The 19,492-nt window shown below is 39.6% G+C and overlaps 1 protein-coding gene across 1 annotated transcript in view; it reads right to left on the bottom strand.

Annotated features, from left to right (window-relative positions):
- The window catches only part of LOC149443738 (dynein axonemal heavy chain 5-like), a 291,780-nt gene that overhangs the window by 77,218 nt on the left and 195,070 nt on the right, over nt 1-19,492 (bottom strand). Inside the window, exons 66-73 of the mRNA XM_089655345.1 lie at nt 18,983-19,087; nt 18,728-18,894; nt 15,096-15,282; nt 8,470-8,577; nt 5,732-5,871; nt 5,300-5,431; nt 2,775-2,958; nt 1,268-1,419 (exon numbers count right to left, since the gene is read on the bottom strand). Coding sequence (XP_089511471.1) covers nt 1,268-1,419; nt 2,775-2,958; nt 5,300-5,431; nt 5,732-5,871; nt 8,470-8,577; nt 15,096-15,282; nt 18,728-18,894; nt 18,983-19,087 — 1,175 coding nt within the window. The remainder of the gene's footprint in view (nt 1-1,267; nt 1,420-2,774; nt 2,959-5,299; nt 5,432-5,731; nt 5,872-8,469; nt 8,578-15,095; nt 15,283-18,727; nt 18,895-18,982; nt 19,088-19,492) is intronic.

Raw genomic sequence — 19,492 nt, 5'->3', positions numbered from 1 at the left:
AAAAAGATAGTGTATGCAGTACACATTATACATTACCTGTAAGTGCTCTTTGGAAAGACACACAAGGCACACAAATGCTGTCCAGAAATACCAGCATCGTGCTGATGAGGTCCGGAAGGCTAAAACACTGTCATCCATGTTTCTGTGTTTTGGCTTCAGCAAAAGCAAAAGCAAAAGCTTTTAAAATCTAGTGGGGTGTCTACTAACTTGGCTGCCATGCAAAAATTGAATTTACTGGGAAGTCTTTTCTCAATTTGAAGAGGTGTATTTCATTTTTCAAGGCGTACTTGGATCTTTATTTTGGTTCTGCCATACCCATATGGAGCTTTAAAACAAGCCTCTCAAGATAGGAATATGGGAGCTACCTTTGTAAATATGACTCTTATGGGTGCAGGCTTCAAGTGTGCTATGCTGACACTGGTTTCAGGACTTAGTGAGTCACTTACCTGGAATAAGTGAGCTGTCAATGAAGTTTGAGAATATGAATGCCTGCCCTGCATATTTTTTGTTTTATGTTAGAGGCTGGGATCAGCATGACAGCTTTGGAGCCTGCATGTTTAAAATTAGGTCAGATACCAGATTATGGAACACAAATAATACCCCCTCAATTACCTCACTAATTATAGACCTCAACATTCAATGCGAAATGGAGAAAAAATCCGCAATCAATACTTCCTCCCACCTTAAATTTAATCAGAAATGGACCCGATGGTTAAATCACCCAAAATATTATGTACAACCCTGATAACACTTAAATAGTAAAAATCACCTCCTAAACCTAGACTGGTATATCCTTACTCACCCAGTTATATCTTTCCTCCCCTTCCCCCCCCCCTCCCCCATCTCCTCTACCAATAACCCCCCTAACATCCCAACTCCTCACCAAGGTTCATCATACATATATAAATACCTCTGATGATATCGCTAAATAAGCCCAACTCCACCATCGCCTAATGAATGGAATAACAACAATGCTCAACTGTATAATGTTTTATTGCAATATTGTAAGAATGAACAATGTCTCATTCCTTTGTTTTTTCCCTGAAAAATGCAATAAAAATATTGAAACATAAAATTAGGTCAGAAATTGTAGCTCCTATACTTCCATTCTCTTCAAGCCCTGTAATTGGGGCTTCCACTTGCAGGCCTAAGTTTTAAAAAACGCCTATCTACTTTTTGGAAAGTCTTATTTGTGTAACCAAATAGGTTCCCCTCAAGTTACTCTACTTGTACATTGTATTTAATGATAAAACAATGTGTGACTTACGTTAACTGATTATTTGTGCTGGAATGTTCTTCAGTTTTCTTTAGGAATATACTCTTAAAGTTATCCAGAAATAACTGCAATGTGTTTGGACCAATAAAAACTTTGTCCTTTACTGCTATGTTTTCCTTTGAAATTAGGAGCTTCAGTCTTTCCTGCATTAGAAGAACATAGGAAAAAAACATTTCTGAATAATAATACAGATAACTGAAACAGTTTTTACAGTATAAAATCAAGGCCTGACTACTGATATCACACAGGGCAAAAACTTCCTTCTGAAGCATTACAGCCTTGATCCTCTAAGATCATCTAGATCAGTGGTTGTCAACTCCCAAGATGTAGAAGGCCTCGAGTACAGCCCCTGATGTCACCAAAGGGCTGCACATAATATTCAATGAATGTAATGCAATAGGAGATGGTCAGAGACTACATGCATGTTGCAGGAGTTGTTGGAGACTGAGGGCATGCTTTAGGAGACATTCATAGACTGGGAATCACTGCTATTACTGCCTATTTACAAATCAGTGCTTTCAAATTTGTGCTCCCTACAGCCATCTTAAAATACATAAGATCAGAAAAAAAAAACAAAAACAAAAAGAAGGGATAGACAACACAGAAAAAGTAAGGCAGTGTGAAAAAAAATAAACCAAGCCACTTCAGTACTAGGAATCAGTTTAAACAAGCTTTTTTTCTCCACTGGCAGCATCTCTCCACTGGTAAGCACCTAGGTAAGAAAAAAAACCTACTGTTTGCAGGAAACCTGGGGCTTCACAATAAGTGCCAAAGGGCTGCATGCGGTCCCCATGCAGAAGATTGGGCACCAGGGGTCTAGATTGTCTAGGGCGGTGTTTCTCAACCTTTTTTTCAGTCAAGGCACCCTTTAAAATTCCAGGACAATCTTGAGGCACTCCATGCTAAATGTAAAGGACTAAACTAATAGTTTTACATAACACAGCAGTAACCACTGTTGCAGGACACCCAATATTAGAGATGATTTATTCTTACAAAGCAAACACCCCTTTTCACACTGGTACGGACTAGTATTCCAATGTTCCTCCTTTCCCTTGCTCAGCGAAAGTGACCTCAGTGGTGATGAAGAGGGGCAAACAATGATTCAGGCATCTGACATCCTCTTTATCAACCAAAGACATCATCCCTTGTTACAATGCCACTGGCTGGCCCTCACAGTGCCAAAGGTTATAATGGTGCACAATAAAACCTGTGGTTTGTGCAACAAAAAGGCTAGCTTAATCCACTTGCTGGCTTGTTGACAATTTTTGGGTAATTTGGGGCAATTTTTAAATATTTTGCCAAGGCACCCCTGAAGAACCCAGAAAGCACCCTGGTTGATAAAAAGACTGGTCTAGGACATGGGGTCCAGTTTGCACAAGTGTAAACATAGTGCAAAAGGTGGAGTTAGCCTTTAAGTTGCACTTTGGGGTGGAAACACTACTGGGTGCTAATAGAGAGTGACATCATAATCATGTATGTGCATACATTTGTTTTATACCTGAATAATATCTCTGCAATGTGGAAGATGATACGAAGATACATTAGACTGTGAAATATCTAGTTTAGGATCATTTGCAGAATTCAAAGAACTATGCGGATTGCAATGTCCAGCCCATGGAACCTGATTATTTTCATGGAGCATATAACTGTAAATCAAGGAAACAGCCAATACTATTTTCTCTCTAGAAATATAATAAAATATGATAAAATGTTAAACATTAAAGCAATCAAGAAAATTGTATTAAAGAGTATGTCAGAGCACAAAAAAGAACATGCAGTACATATTTGCAATACATGCACATTTTCTCGTGTATATTCCCTTTAAAGGATAAGTTCACCTTTTAAAAAAAAATAAATAAATGCATATCTTTATGCAGGTTATAAAAATGTGCATTTTTTTTTTTTGCATAGCAGTCTGTAAAGCTTTGTACCCACGATCAGCAGATTGCGGTTGCACTGCAAGGATCCTGCAGACTCTCAGTACAGCTATCTGCCCATGCCTTGTATGGGCAGGCAGTTACTGAATGGAAGGAAGAATCAATGGACTACAAGAACGCTCACAAGCACCCCCCGCAGTTCACTGATAACTACAAGCCAACGGTCATGAAGGCCAATGGTACTTAGAATTTATTTATTCACAGAACTTGACCTTGTGGGCAGAGCCCCACACTGTTGTACTGTTTTTCAAATTGTGACAGTGGGTGCGAGGAGAAGATCCCTTGGGGAGGGGGGGGATTGCGGGGAGAGGGGCAGGAGCTAGAACATGTTACATGTTCCTCCCTAAACATGTAACATATTACAAAAGTGATCTTATCCTTTAAATGCTGTGCAAGATCAGAAAAATACCTGCTGATCTGCCACAAATGCACTCCTAAAGCTGGCCATGCACCGATTTCATTTAGTGGGTGAGCTCTCCCGCTCAACAGAAGTCAATTGTTTAATTAACTTCTAAAGAAGAAATATGTTGGAAACATTTCCATCAATCAGTGGCTGCAGCCAATCAGCCCCACTCAACAGAAGTCAATTGTTTAATTAACTTCTATAGAAGAAATATGTTGGAAACATTTCCATCAATCAGTGGCTGCAGCCAATCAGCCCCACTCAACAGACGTCAATTGTTTAATTGACTTCTATTGAAGGAATATATTGGAAAAATTTCCATCGATCAGTGGCTGCAGCCAATCAGCTGCAACTGTGGGCTGATAGCACATTTTTTGTGGACTGTGTGATGTCAGCCCTGCCCAGTTTTATTTTACTAAAATATTCAAACAGAGATCTAAAATATATGTGTTGATATTCACATAGAGAGTATTTTTTTTTTGTGTGTTTTGGAGTGTTTCACGAGTATTGCATGGTGCACTGTTAAGGGCACGTGTGTTTTTATTACCAAAAAGGTATGACACTATGTTAAGTTTTTTCTTTTTGAGGTATATGGGCATCAGAATTTGCGGGTGTTGAGAAAAAGAATTTTTTCGTGGAAAAGAAGAAAAAAAGAGACTTTATTGAACATTTGTTTATACGAGTGGGGTTTGCCTTGATATTTGGGATATTTATATGGTTTTATTTAAAAGAAAAGTCTTTATATATCATTTTTAACCTTCAAGGGTGGAGGTGGATTACTTTTCTGGGTATTTTTTTGGTGTGTGCTTTGCATTTGAGAAATATATATTCAAACCCTGCCTCTCTCCTATTCTCCACAGCATAGGGACTAATTGAGATCCAGTCCCGAGATAAGAACTGGGAGGTCTAATCAGGGGCATCCCTAGGGTTGGTGTCACCCAGTGCCAGAACACTTGGTGACACCCCCTCTCTCTTTGCCCTCTTTCTCCCCCCACTCTCTCTACCCTCTTTCTCCCCCCCCCCTCTCTCTCTCTCTCTCTCTCCCCCTACCTACTACATAAAGCTGCAGTGCTGTCACCAGGGTCCAGGGATTACACACTGACCTGCTGCATACTCTGCCTGCCCTTCCAGATCTCAGACTTCAGCACCCGTGGCAGGGATGTGGACCCGCCCCTCTGCTGAAACTCCGAGGAGGAGAGGTTTCCGAAGTGCCTGCCTCACTGTCCGTCCTCTCAATGCTTCCTTATTTCAGCAGCGGCACATACAGGGACAGACTGAGCCTCTCATGGGGCTGTAGTGACCCCGGGCCCTCGGTCAGTCCGCCCCTGGTGGAGCGGGTCCGGTGTCACCCCTTGCAAAAGGTGTCACCCGGTGCGGCACGCACCTGCCTAGGGACGCCCCTGGGTCTAATTAGACACCTTGAGATAATACAGGAATTATACAGAGAATTCTTTGAATTTCTAACATGATCAATGGGTACTTTTTTGCATTTATTGAACAGATACAAAAAACACTTTCCATGGTACATTTAACAGTATAAAAGGGTACAGTTAGGAGACGTTAATTGTTCAGGCCTACATACACTTTAGCAATAATTAGTTTTTTACAAATCCACATTAATATTTTAATGCATTTTCCATGAGCTGTAATTTATTTATAATAACACATAATCCGCCGTCATACCGTGTCTCCTCAGTGTGGGTCTCCATAATCTTGTGTTGCATTATGTAGTGTTTGGCTTCTCTGTTAATAGCTTCTTGTGACCAGCTGTCAATCCAAATGAGCTGACAACCACTTAAAAATCCTGGATATTTTCTGCAAAGAAACACATCATTTGGACTTACACAGCAGAACCACCTGCTGCATACATACATTAATGTGTCAGTAACCTGCTACTAAGATAATTAAATGTTATGTATAGTATAGAGAAATAATCCATACAAATTGATAAAAAAAAGAGTTTTATCATCTAACCTGCAGCAGTTACTGGCCAATAGTGTCACAAGCAGGCCTGCAGAGTAATGCTAATTCAGAATACACTAATCATTCTGGTTCCAAAAGACAAATCATTTGCAGAAATAAATACAAAAAGCACAGTTACTACAGCTGACATACCCTGAAGCAGTTTCCAAAAGTTCATGGTATGGTGGAATGCATACCATTATCCTCAGGTAAGATTTCACTTGAGAAACAAAGTATTTAGCAGGATCAAAACCAAGATGGGGGTGTTTTCTCCGTAAAGCTGGACTTAGAACCTAAAGACAAAAAATGCTTTAATTGTTTGAAAATCCATCAACTGTCTGTGTTGCACCATGAAAGTGGCAAAAAAAATTAAAAATCAAGGTAGCAGAAGAACAAAACCTGTGATCTGTGGTATGGTTTATGATGTTGTTACAAAGCAAGTGCAATGGCTTTCGCCAAACAGCAGCAAGCACTGCACTGCTTCAAGAAAACTCTGTCCTTTCTCTATCGAGCTTAACCACTTCAATACCGAACACTTTTATCCCCTTCTTGCCCAGGCCAATTTTCAGCATTCTCACACGTTGAATGACAATTGCACGGTCATGCAACACTGTACCCAAACTACATTTTTATCATTTTGTTCACACAACTAGAGCTTTCTTTTGGTGGTATTTAATCACCACTGGGGTTTTTATTTTTTGCTAAAATAAAAAAAAAGACCCACATTTTTCTTTGTTTCTGTTATAAAAGTTTGCAAATAAATAATTGTTCATAAATTTAGGCCACGATGTATTCTGCTACATTTTTTTTGGTGAAAATAATCCAAATCAGTATTTATTATTTAGTCTGTATGATATTTATAGAGTTCACAAACTATGGGATATATCTGAAAATTGATCAATCCTGAAGTACTGATAGCCAATCTAATTTCTCAAGGCAAAAAATGTCAAAACAGTACAGATATCCCCCAAATGATCCCTTTTTGCAAAGTAGACAGTCTGACGTATTTTATAAGAGGCATGGCGCGTTTTTTGAAGTTGTAATTTTTTTTGTCATAATTTTTTGGAAAAAGAAGAAATTAAAAAGAAAATTTTCACAAATTTTTTTTCTACATACTGTCATCAGTGCAGTACAGCGTCATCATATATCCGGTGTGGCGGTGATCAGTGACACTGACTGGTGAAAGTACACAAAAAAAATTTGATAATTTTTTTTAAATTTTTTAATCATTTTTTTATTTTTTATTACATTTTTTCTCTTTTTTTAAGATTTTTTTTTCAGATTGCACTATGCCCAAAGTAATACAAATGTTACTATAGTAGCATTGTACTATTTTGGGGAAGTGATCATTTTTTTTGTTTTTTTTTTTTACACAATTACATTGCTTATAGCAAAGAATTTATTTGCTATAATCAAGCATTTAACTGAATGAAATCGATTCATTCAGGTTTTTTTGTTGTGATTAGCTGTGATTGGACACGGCTAATCACATGACACAGATGGGCTGTGATTGGCCCAGCCTGTACATGTGATCACTGTGACTATTCTCAGCTAGACAAACTTGTATACAATGGATGGCATGAAAGGAAGCTATCCATGGTATACAACTCTCATGTGGCCTTCTGTGATTGGTCACAGCAGGTCACATGGTACTGGCAACGGGGCCGGTACACAGATCTGTCCAAGGTACACAGCCGGTGACAGATCTCGCCACAGCGTGGCCCTGTGGGTACGCGCAATGCGCGATCCGGGAAAGACGTCATATGACACCCTCCCTGAGGGACGAGAGGTTCGCCCGGCCGTCATATTACTATAGTAGTTAAATAGCTTCTGTGTCATTATTGGGCAAGGCTATCTTAGATATGGGATGTTATTCCATATGTTTCTCAGCGGTCATGATAAACAAAGCAGGAGTTGTCAGAGCCAGGATATAAGGACCAATATTTTATGGTGCAGGAAAGTTTGCGAGAAAAAAAAACTTGACACAGAAGAGGCGACTATGCAAACTAGAGGCTACATTTTCTTGAGGTAGGGTTAAGGTTACAGGGAAGGTTAGTGTTAGGGTAATTGTTAGGGTTGCAAGGAGGGAAAGCAAAGGGGTGTCCAAGGGTAAGGAAGCACTCTACTCTAGTAGCTCTATGCCATTACCCAACAGTGATGATCTCTCTGGACACCAACATGCCAGGAATAAAGCTTCAAATACAGACTAGTGAGGTAAGCTGTTATGTAGAGAAATTATTTATTTTGTGTAAAGTGTTACTAAACCCAGGACCGTGCATTCACTATATCTGGTCTTCCACAGTACACACAACATGGAAATGCAATTATTTTAGTAAATATAAACTGCTAAATACCTTTTCTCATTAGCAGTTAGAGAAGTCTTGTGACTTCAGCAGAGCACTGTTAAAGCTTGTAGGAGTTTTATTTCTGCTCTAGGAGGATGTAGAACATCTGACCCTCTGTCTGGATAGTGCTGATTGGCACTGTGATGATCACATGCACTCTCCCAAGAAAAAAAAAAAATCTCTCTAGCAATACACACCAAACTGAGCATGTGTATGTGACTACGGTCTCAGTCTGTCTTATCAGGTGGACATTTCAACAAGAGGAGGTTCAGAAAAGAAAGGATCAAACAGCCTTTTTACACAATGCAGAGGAATAACCCCTTAGGTTCCACAGTGAGAATAACAAGCATGCTTTACTGCATATACAGACTGATTTTACTATTGTGAGTTTAGTAACACTGTAAGTACACATACCTAAACCTAAAGTTCTTGCCTTCAAACTAATCCCTATCCTGTTGAATAGATGGTATTTACATAATGTACTGTACAGTTAACAAGCAGTGGTGTAAAGATGGATTAATAAGTAGAAGCTTTTCAAACACCTACCTGCAAGAGATCGTTCATTTCTTCAGTGGTGAATAAGGAATCATACTCTCCACAGATTAGCAGGCTGTTAATGACATCTAGACAACTGTCAGCCACAAGCTCAGCCGCCTGTCAAGTATTAAAGACAGCACTGTATTACTGCGAGAAAGCAATGATAAACTGTATAAATATTTTTACTTGTTTTCACCCTAAAAATGTGTATAATATGTGCTCTACAACACAGTACAACAAAAAGAAATCTTAATGGATTTTTCTAGATTTCTGTAATCATTATATTTACGGGGCCTCTGGGATGGGGATGAATTTTTAGAATGATAAAATACAGTATTTTATAATGTAAAGTAAGATTACCTTCACTCTTTACATTTTGCCTAATATACAGTATTTAAATACATACTTGTATTGCCCTCTGCTGCACAATTTAGAAATTGCAGCAACACTAGTAAAACAATCCTTTGTTGGTGTAGACAGCGAGGTTGATTTCTAAATGCAAATAGGCTGTCCACTATGCAAGATGAAGCTCCGCTGACTTCCACCATCCAATAATGTGCATGCAAATATACTGTTTTCCTTACATATGATTGGGTATACTTTGCAAAGTGAATTTTCACTGCATTCCCTAATCTAAGAGAAAATGATCTTGCAATGTTTACAGCCTATTTGCCTTTAAGAAATCAACCCAATAATCTTAATCTTGTACTTTATGCTTAAATCATAAGTAATGGACAAATGGCTAAATCTGGCCAGCACAGTGGCTAAATGGTTAGCACTTCCGCCTAGGCAGTACCAGGGTCCTTGGTTCAAATCCCAACCACAGCGTTGAGTTTGCATGTCCTCCCTGTGCCTGTGTGGGCTTCCTCCAGGTACTCCAGTTTCCTCCTAGGCAGCACTAGGGTCATTGGTTTAAATACCAACCACAGCCTGGAGTTTGCATGTTCTCCCTGTACATGTGTGGGTTTCCTCTGGGTACTCTGGTTTCCTCCCACATGCCAAAGACATGCTGATAGGTTAATTTGCTCCTGTCTAAATTGGCCCTAGTATGTGTATGTATGAATGTAAGTTAGGGACTTTAGATTGTACACCCCTTGAGGGTTACAGACTGCTGTGAATGTACAATATATATATATGTGTAAAGCACTGTGTAAATTGACAGCACTATATAAGTACCTGTAATAAAATAAATCTAAATATCTGTTAAAGCCAACTTTATATTCTTAGCCTTTTACCATTTAAAAGCAAGAATTCTTTACTGAAGAGGGCAAATTATATACTTTTAATGGCCAAATAAGGCACCATGCACCAATGTCATGCAAGCTGAATTATTTTCAGCAGAGATTTTTTTTTTCTCATACAGTTGCAAGAAAAAGTATGTGAACCCCTTGGGATTACGTGGAGTTTTGCATGAATTGGGCATAAAATGTGCTCTGAACGTCATCTAAGTCACAACAATAGAAGAACACAGTCTGCTGAACATAATACTACACAAACATTAGATTTTGCCATGGTTTAATTGCACATAACATGTAAACATTCACAGTGCAGGGAGGAAAAAGTATGTGAGGCTGTAGCTTAATGACTTCTCCCAGAGCTAATTGGAGCCAGGAGTGAGCCAACCTTGACTCCAATCAGTGTGATGATAATGGATGTGTTGCTGACAGCTGTCCTGCCCTTAAAAAACACACACCTGTTTTGGGTTTGCTGGTTTCAAGAAGCACTGTCTGATGTGAACCATGCCTCGCAGAAAAGAGCTCTCAGAAGACCTACGATCAAGAATTGTTGACTTGCATGAAGCTGGAAAGGGTTACAAAAGTATCTCCAAAAGCCTTGATGTTCATGTGTCCACGGTAAGACAGACTGTCTACAAATGGAGAAAGTTTAGCACTGTTGCTACTCTCCCTAGGCGTGGTTGTCCTGTAAAAATGACTGCAAGAGCACAGCTAAAGACCTACAGAAGTCTCTGGCACATGCTAACATTTTTGTTGACACATCTACAATAAGGAAAACATTAAACAAGAATGGAGTACATGGGAGGACACCCCGGAGGAAGCCATTGCTGTCCAAAAAGAATATTGCAGCACATTTGAAGTTTGCAAAAGAGCACCTGGATGTTCCACAGCACTACTGGCAAAATATACTGTGGACAGATGAAACCAAGATTGAGTTGTTTGGGAAGAACACACAACACTATGTGTGGAGAAAAAAAGGCACAGCACACCAACATCAAAACCTCATCCCCACTGTAAAACATGGTGGAGGGAGCATCATGGTTTGGGGCTGCTTTGCTGCCTCAAGGCCTGGACGGATTGTTGTCATTGATGGGAAAATGAATTCCAGAGTTTATCAAGACATTTTTCAGGAAAACGTACGACCATCTGTCCGCCAACTGAAGCTCTGCAGAGGATGGGTGATGCAACAGGACAATGACCCAAAGCATACAAGTAATTCAACAAAACAATGGCTGCAACAGCACAGAATACGCCTTCTGGAGTGGCCCAGTCAGAGTCCTGATCTCAACCCGATTGAAATGCTGTGGCATGACCTTAAGAGAGTGATTCACACCAGACATCCCAAGAATATTGCTACACTGAAACAGTTTTGTGAACAGGAGTGGTCCAAAATGACTCCAGATCGTTGTGCAGGTCTGATCTGCAACTACAGGAAACGTTTGGTTGAGGTTATTGCTGCCAAAGGAGGGTCAACCAGTTATTAAGTCCAAAGGTTCACATACTTTTTCCTCCCTGCACTGTGAATCTTTACATGTTATGTGCAATTAAACCATGGCAACATCTAATGTTTGTGTAGTATTATGTTCAGCAGACTGTGTTCTTCTATTGTTGTGACTTAGATGACGTTCAGAGCACATTTTATGCCCAATTCATGCAAAACTCCACGTAATCCCAAGGGGTTCACATACTTTTTCTTGCAACTGTATACCCTAATTAAAATACCGTACATAACTTTGTTTAGCTCATGTAATTACACAGCCGCTAAAATTTTCTAATATATCTTTCATCAGGTAAAAGTGTAACAAATTCCTACCTCAAAACTTTTTGGGATGCAAAAGAAGGACCCATTTTAGCACAAAGCACGTAGTTACGTAGAGCCCAAAGAATAAATGTGCAAACAACTGGTTAAATGCGCAAGTGTTTTTTTTTCTCCATTACAATTCCTTTATTCTGGCTTTTAAAAATAACAAATACAATAATATAGAGGTTTGATGAAAGGTATTGTATTATAATATTTTTGGAAGTTAAATACTACTTTTTTTTTATAAATACCTATTCAAACCAAAAAGAGGGACAATGAACGAGGAAAGAGGGACAGAGGGATTTGCTCCAAATGATGGACAGTCGGGAGCTATGCCAGTCTTGTGACTCACATACCCCTTCCACAAAGCATTGTCAGGCAGATGGCACCAGTAGATCTCTTTCCAGCTTTGCCGCTTCCTATGATACCTTTGTGCTCTCTGTTCAATGAGTTAATAGTGCTATCAAGGCCGTGAATAAGGGGGTACCACCAATCCTCCTGTATGGGGCCCAAGCCAGCAGGGGGGCCCAGGCAGCTTGGTGAATCAGATGTAGGCAGGGAGGGTGATCGGCACAGCCTTCCAGAGGATTTATCCCCCCTTCCTGACCAGGCCACTTTTGCGATACGGCGCTGCGTTAATTTAACTGACAATTGTGCGTTTATGCAATGCAGTACATAAATGAAATTTATGTCCTTTTTTTCCCCACAAATAGAGTTTTTTTTTGGTGGTATTTGACCACTTGTGTGTTTTACATTTTTTTTCGCTATACACAAAAAAAGACCGACAATTTTGAAAAAAACATATCCAGTAAAAAAATTAAAAAAATTGAATTTCTTCATAAATTTAGGCCAAAATGTATTCTGCTGTCTTTGCTAAAAAAAAATCCCAATACGTGTAAATTAATTGGTTTACATGAAAGTTATAGCGTCTATAAATGGTGGTATATATACTGGAATTTTTTTTTATATACTAGTAATGGCGGCGATCCACGACTTATAGCAGGACTGCAGCGGGCATTCTGATACCGGGTGGGAACTGACTAACAGCCACTGACATCCCAATGACACTAATACAGCGATGGTACTAAAAAGCACTGACACTAATGACAATGGGCAGAAAGGGGTTAACATCTGGGGTGATCAAAGGGTTAACTGTGTGCTGTGTGTGTTTTACATCATGAGCTGTGTGTGTTTTACTAGGGACACATGCTGCTGTGTATTTTTGTGCTGTGCAGAGAAATACACAGCAGCATGCCCTTATTGGCAGGAGAGAGACCCGTGTTGTTTACACACAAGTTTCTCCCATGTAAGCTTTACTAGGAGATCACCAGGTGCCGGCGGGGAATCTCTGGCCGGGACCAGGTGATTGATATCCCTAGCAGCCAATGGCGTGATTTTGTGCAGCCCTGCCACCCTGTAGCAGTAGTTCTACTATAGGGCGGTGGGAAAGCAATTCATAAATGTAGACATTCAACTGCATATTATACTACACATTTGTAGTATTTGTACACATACTTTACTTTTGTTATGAGTGCTAAGGCAAAAACAATTTGTGCTGTCCTAAAGGAATCTAGGGAACTGCAGAACTCTACCAATGACGTACCACGCTGTTGTGCCTCAAAGTATAGGGAAAATAACAAGTGAAACTTCAATTGACTAATAATTTGCTAACAATCAATTTCCTTTCTGTAGGGGAAGCTTTACAGAAACATTGAAATATTCTCAGTGGGAGTCTGCCATGAGTCACTTAGCTGTGCAAACATTAAAAAGAGGACCGCTCAGAAAATCATTAAACAATGACGTGTTCTATCCACACAGCATAACATGATCTGTATTTGTGACTAATAAGCGAACAGCAGACAACCTAGTTGGCCTTTTACCTATGCTTTAATCAGAACCATGAATGCACACAGCATGCACTGATAATTACTATGGCAACAGAACACATTAATTTTTAGACACAAAACAGTCAATTGTTCCTCTCAGAGAGTCACAGCAACTTCAAAAAAGGATGGCAATTAGGATGATCACGGTAAATTGCAAACTGCCACTCTTCTGACATCATCAAATATAGTTTCAGATGAATGGGGAAAGAACAATATTTTCCCATTCTATATCCAGGATAGAAATAAAGGGCAAGTATAGAAGATCATAATAACTGTATCGTTAGTATAAAAACTCTCATATGATTCCATTTTTGATTCATCATTTAAAGGGACACCACAGCCATAAGTGAAAAATGTGCCTCCAGAGGCATAGATGGTGCAAAAATAAGGAGAGAAGCGCCTCTAAGTGCAGTATTAACAATATTTATTAGGAAGGCTCAAAGGGGTGAAAGTGTGTAGCCGTGTCCTTGCTGCAATGGCCGCGTACACACTGTGCAGACTGTAGATATACCAGAATTTTCTGGCCGGCATGTGAAGTCTCTAAAGATGGCGTCTGGAACGCACCTTGGAGTGCAACGTCGAAGTCTATGTGATGACGTATGGGGACCAGCATGCAAAGCGACGCATTTTGGAGCATGCGCTAAACCCTTGAGACTTCCTTTATTTTACACAATGTGAGTGGCTTTTACATTGTTTGCTAATAAATATTGTTAATATTGCACTTAGAGGCGCTTCTCTCCTTCGTATTTTTACACAGAGCCTGCTACAGCTATTAGAAGCTAGCCCTAGTGCTATATGGACTATTTAATGACATTGGACTTTATGCATTCATTTTGTGCCTCTTGTCTATAGGAGTTAGGGATCCTATTTGCACTGATTCGCCTCTGTTCCCAGGGGTTTGTGTTTTTTTAGATGGTGCAAAGCCTACTTGCTCAGCACATCAGATATTCATTCAGCTGTTGATTGACTGATTGCGTCAGCCCAACCCACCTCTTTGTTGGTAATTTTGTGATGCTTCTGCTGAGGTGCTTGAACACCCCACTACAGGCTCCTAGCTGCCTCTCATGTACAGACAACAATGTAAAAAAATTTGTGAGAAGTTCTCAGAGTTACCAATAAGATTGCCTTGGATGCTTGACTGTTGTAATGGAGGAAGCAGGGAGATTTAGGAAATGGCATAGCACAGGCTTTGGGATTTACATTCTTACTGCCATCCTATTGACCCTGTAAGATTGTCTGTGTGTTTTATGCGTGTTCTTCTTTCAACTACTGAGAACTTAAAGTATATTGACTAAATATTCTGATTGTAGTACAGCTGCAGTGTGCTGGATAGAATTAACACTTTTCAGTTTCACTTGAACTAGAATTGCTGTGTAGTGAGCAGGGGTGGACTGACAACTCATGGGGCCCCCGGGTAATAGGGAATCATGGGGCCCTTATGTCCTTTCCCAAACTCAAAAAAGCCTATGAAAAAGGTACCAGAGGCATCTGATGGGGCCCCCTACTGACCCCGGGCCCTCGGGCAGTGCCTGAGTTTCCAAATGGTCAGTCCGCCCCCGGTAGTGAGCCAGTGCAAAGACCAGTGTTGTTGAACATATAGTGACCCCAAATAATCAATGCAGATTTCATTTTTGTATCAGTTTGTAGCATTTAGAAATAAGGTTTTTGTTGAGCGCTACTTCACCATTAAGCTCAAGGGCATGGTAAACTTACAGTTAATAGAATAGCTGTTGGTTTTCCTTCAACTGCAGAAATCTGGATGGCGGATTTCAGACTGCTGACAAAGTTATTGTGTCCAGATGTATCCACTACATGCAGAGGTATGTCAGCAACATAGAGAGCTAGCTTCACTAATGTTGATAGATGAGACCCAATACAACCCACTAAGAGTGCATTGCCGCTGAAATTACAAAAATATATCGGTAAACGTCATAATATCAATGCAAACCATCATTGCGTCTTATATGATAAAAAATTATATATACACATTTGAAACTGATCAGTAAATCCAGAGAAAGAAGCAGTGAATGTTAATTGCAAATCTTGATTCTTTTCTCTAAGGGTCAAGCTTTAACTCCACCCTTACTTTTAAGCCTCACTATTTGTCAGTGAGCCAGCCATCACATTAACCCCTTGGCGTCGGAGCCTCCCGGCCATTTAAGGGTTTCAGAAGCCGGGAGGCAGGGCGGGGTTTAGGGTCATGTGACCGCCGTGACTCGCCTTCACGGCGGTCACATGATCGGGAAAGGTGCCGATCGAAAGAGGAGATCGGGACCTTTCCGTGAGTACTGGACATGTGTGCTGGGAGTGCGCATGGCACATGCTCTCAGCACATATGTTTTTCTTTAATAGAACACAAATGAGCGACCACTCAGCATCTAGGCACATACGCGTTCGCCCAGCGCCAAGAGGTTAAAAAACCAATGGGGGAAAGCATGGGGGGGGGGGGGGGGGGGAGTCCAATCTCTGGACTTTGATGCAGCAAGATGAGACAGTTGTCAGGAGCCATGGTGAGCAGAGGTATCCTCCATCACCTACCAGACTTAATACAATAATTTCAAAGGAAATAAAGGTCAAAACACAGATGGCCCTTATTTATTTATTTATTTATTATAGGTAATTATATAGCGCTGTCAATTTACACAGTGCTTTACATATATATTGTACATTCACATCAGTCTCTAACCCTCAAGGGGCATACAATCTAAGGTCCCTAACCTACATTCATACATACACATACTAGGGCCAATTTAGACAGGAGCCAATTCACCTACCAGCCTTTTTTAAAGGCTTAACAATTTAAAAATATATTACATTTATAAATGTTTCATATTTTGCTTACCAAAACAATATATGACAGCTTAACAGTTATATTTTATTTGGAGGCTTTTCTAATGTCAAAATAATATTGACCTATTGATCTGGAAATCAAACAAAACATACCAACAATCCAGCCTAAGTCCTGTCTAAACTTCCATAAAAGACTATGGAGTTGATTTACTAAAACTGGAGAGTGCAAAATCGTGTACAGCTCTATCGAGAAACCAATCAACTTCCAGTTTTTTTTGTCAATGCTTAATTGAACAAGCTGAAGTTAAAAGCCGATTGGCTACCATGCACAGCTGGACCAGATTTTGCATTCACCAGTTTTACTAAATCGACTCCTACATCTTGTCACCAGCTAAATGAAATGTGTTTCAGCAGTAGAAACTGAACAATCTAAATTTTGTACTGAAAATAGGTGATGAATCAGCAGCAAAATGTAAAACGCATGCATGCACTTAGCATGCCAATTCATGTCTATTTTGTACACACAAAAAAAAAATTGCTTGTGACCTCATTTGCGCTGCAAAAACAGGTCAAAATAAGACTAGCAAACCATTTATACTGTTTTTTGTGACTTCTTCTGATTCTAAATAATGGAGCATGAACAGAACAACATTACTTTGTATGGTTCTGTTGGTTGAATTTAATTAGCCAATCATATACACTGCAAATAGAAAATGTGTGGCTGCTGTGAACATGTCATCTTCATTGCGGCATCGCTATAGTAATGGAAGTCATATCTTCATTGTTAAACTGGACCTACCCATCATTAACAACAATTAATCATTGCTTATTATACAGCATCTACAGTATGTGTAATATGAATGTTTGTATTGTTTTTGCTGCACATTTTACTAATGATACATTTGTTTTACTTTGAGTATTTTTTTAAATATGTTTCACTTTTTAAGACAGTGGGAAATCCATTTAATAGGGATATACTGTACATAAATACAAGTAAACAAAGTATAAAGAATAGTTTTATTACTGTCATAGGCAAGGAAATATATGAAAACGTACCACTTTATTTCAAAGCAGTTCTGTGGAAGTGATCCTTTATTATCTGTCATGTTCAGGGGTGGACTGACAACTCATGGGGTCCCCGGGCAACAGGGGATCATGGGGCCCCTGTGTCCTTGCCCACACTCAAAGTACACCCAAAAAAAGCCTATAAAAAGGTACCAGGGGCATCTCATGGGGCCCCCTACTGACCCCGGGCCCTCGGGCAGTGCCTGAGTGCTCAAATGGTCAGTCCGCCCCTGGTCATGTTACCAACTGGAATATTCTCCCTAGTAGTAGGTAGTCATGGGGCAGCACAGTGGTTAACTGGTTAGCACTTCTGCCTGGCAGTACTTGGGTCATTGGTTCAAATCCTAACCACAGCACCACCTGCCTGGAGTTTGCATGTGCTCCCTGTGCCTGCGTGGGTTTCCTCTGGGTACTCAGGTTTCCTCCTACACTCCAAAGACATGCTGGTAGGTTAATTGGCTCCTGTCTAATTTGGCCCTAGTATGTGTATGTATGGATGTGAGTTAGGGACCTTAGATTGTACACCCCTTGAGGGTTAGGGACTGATGTGAATGTACAATATATATGTAAAGTGCTGCGTAAATTGACAGCACTATATAAGTACCTGAAAGTAAATAAATATTAAACTGAACTTGCACTGCAATGTCCACATGTTTACCTTCTCATCCCACACGCCTCTGCAGCTCTAATGATTGTCAGAAACAAACCTCTGCATTTATAGATGCACGGGTAACTCCAGGGTATGTTCCTGACACTCATCAAAACTGCAGAAGCTATTTGGATGACTTAGTTCTTAGCAAAACATCTTTGAAATTAGAAAACAAATCCAGTTGAAGGTGAGTAACTACTGCTAAGTATACCAAGAACTGGATAAATTAGAAATATTACAAACAGTTATATTAGTGTTTACCTTTTAAAACCACCCTCTAAAAAGTAAATATACAGTCAATGCCTCTACTCTTACAGTTGTGCTCAAATGTTTGCATACCCTGGCAGGTCTTTTGACAGTTCTTTTCTGCTCTCCATGACTCAGTACCTAGCCTGCTCAGTGTATCCACGTAAGAGCTAACAAAGTTATTGGCTATTTATACACTGACACTAATTGCAATTTAAAGAGCAACAGATGTGGGACATTAACCTTTAATTGCCATTTTAGCTTGCATGTGTCACCTTGTGTGTCTGTACCAAGGCCAAACATTCCAGGGTATGTAAACATTCGATCATAGCCATTTGGGTGATTTCTGTTATCATTATGATTTAAAAAGCAGCCAATCAACTATGTGATCATAAATGACATCATATGATCACTATCCTTATATAAAAAACAGGTTTTTGGCATGATCGGTCATTTTCAATATCAATGCCAAAATTTCACAATTTCTGCCATGGTATGCAAACTTTGGAGCTCAACTATATACAATATTCTTGTATGAATATAGATGTGCCTATACAAATGTTACAATGCTCTAATCTAGTACAATACAACTCACCCCTTCTCAGAAGACAGTACTCTGTGTATACGAATTATCTGTAATACAGCATTCTGTGATAATTCAAGGTGGAGTTTTTGGTGCCCAAGCTCCTCATTGTAATGTTGTACAGTTGTCTTCAGAAAACTTTGCACATCGTCTAGCTTGGTAACAGACTGTAGTAAGACCTGAACCAAAAGAACATTGTAAGGCATCTGTCATATCAAAGTACAGTAAAATGAATATGATAATAATAAATTACTGAGTATTTATTACCTTGACTCCTTTATTCTCTGTGCTAGTCTGGTGAGAAAACTTCATTTCTAGAGGAAATGTTTTAAATGTTCTTTGAAGTGAAGATGCTGCAATGTCTGGAAAATACTGACCAAAAAAAAATAATCTATGAACAAATACACACTACATAGAAATAAAATAAAGAAAGTGCAGCAGGGGAATGTCTGTAACCCCCGTGCAGAATCCTTCATGATCTAGAAAAATTCAGAGACTGACACACACTTTTTCTCATCCAGCATCTTACAGATCATTTAATGAACATTGCTGAGTGAGAGTAGAATGGACAGTTGTTTTTTCCCCTATCCCTTCCCCAAACCAGTGCCTGTATTATCACTTTGCAGTCAGGCAGCATGACAGGGGCCAATACGTATAGCATTAAATGGTAAAGAATTAATATGGGGGTGATATTTTCATAACAAATGGTAGCCCAGCTACAGTAGAAGGCTATATTCTGGGTTATATATGCACATGCATTTTATATAATAATTTTTT

The sequence above is a fragment of the Staurois parvus genome, unplaced genomic scaffold, assembly GCF_062004578.1.
Source record: "Staurois parvus isolate SC_StPar_1 unplaced genomic scaffold, SC_StPar_1.0 ptg000834l, whole genome shotgun sequence".
Taxonomy (NCBI): domain Eukaryota; kingdom Metazoa; phylum Chordata; class Amphibia; order Anura; family Ranidae; genus Staurois; species Staurois parvus.
Note: the sequence above shows the minus strand (reverse complement) of the source record. Positions and strands in the feature narration are given on the sequence as shown.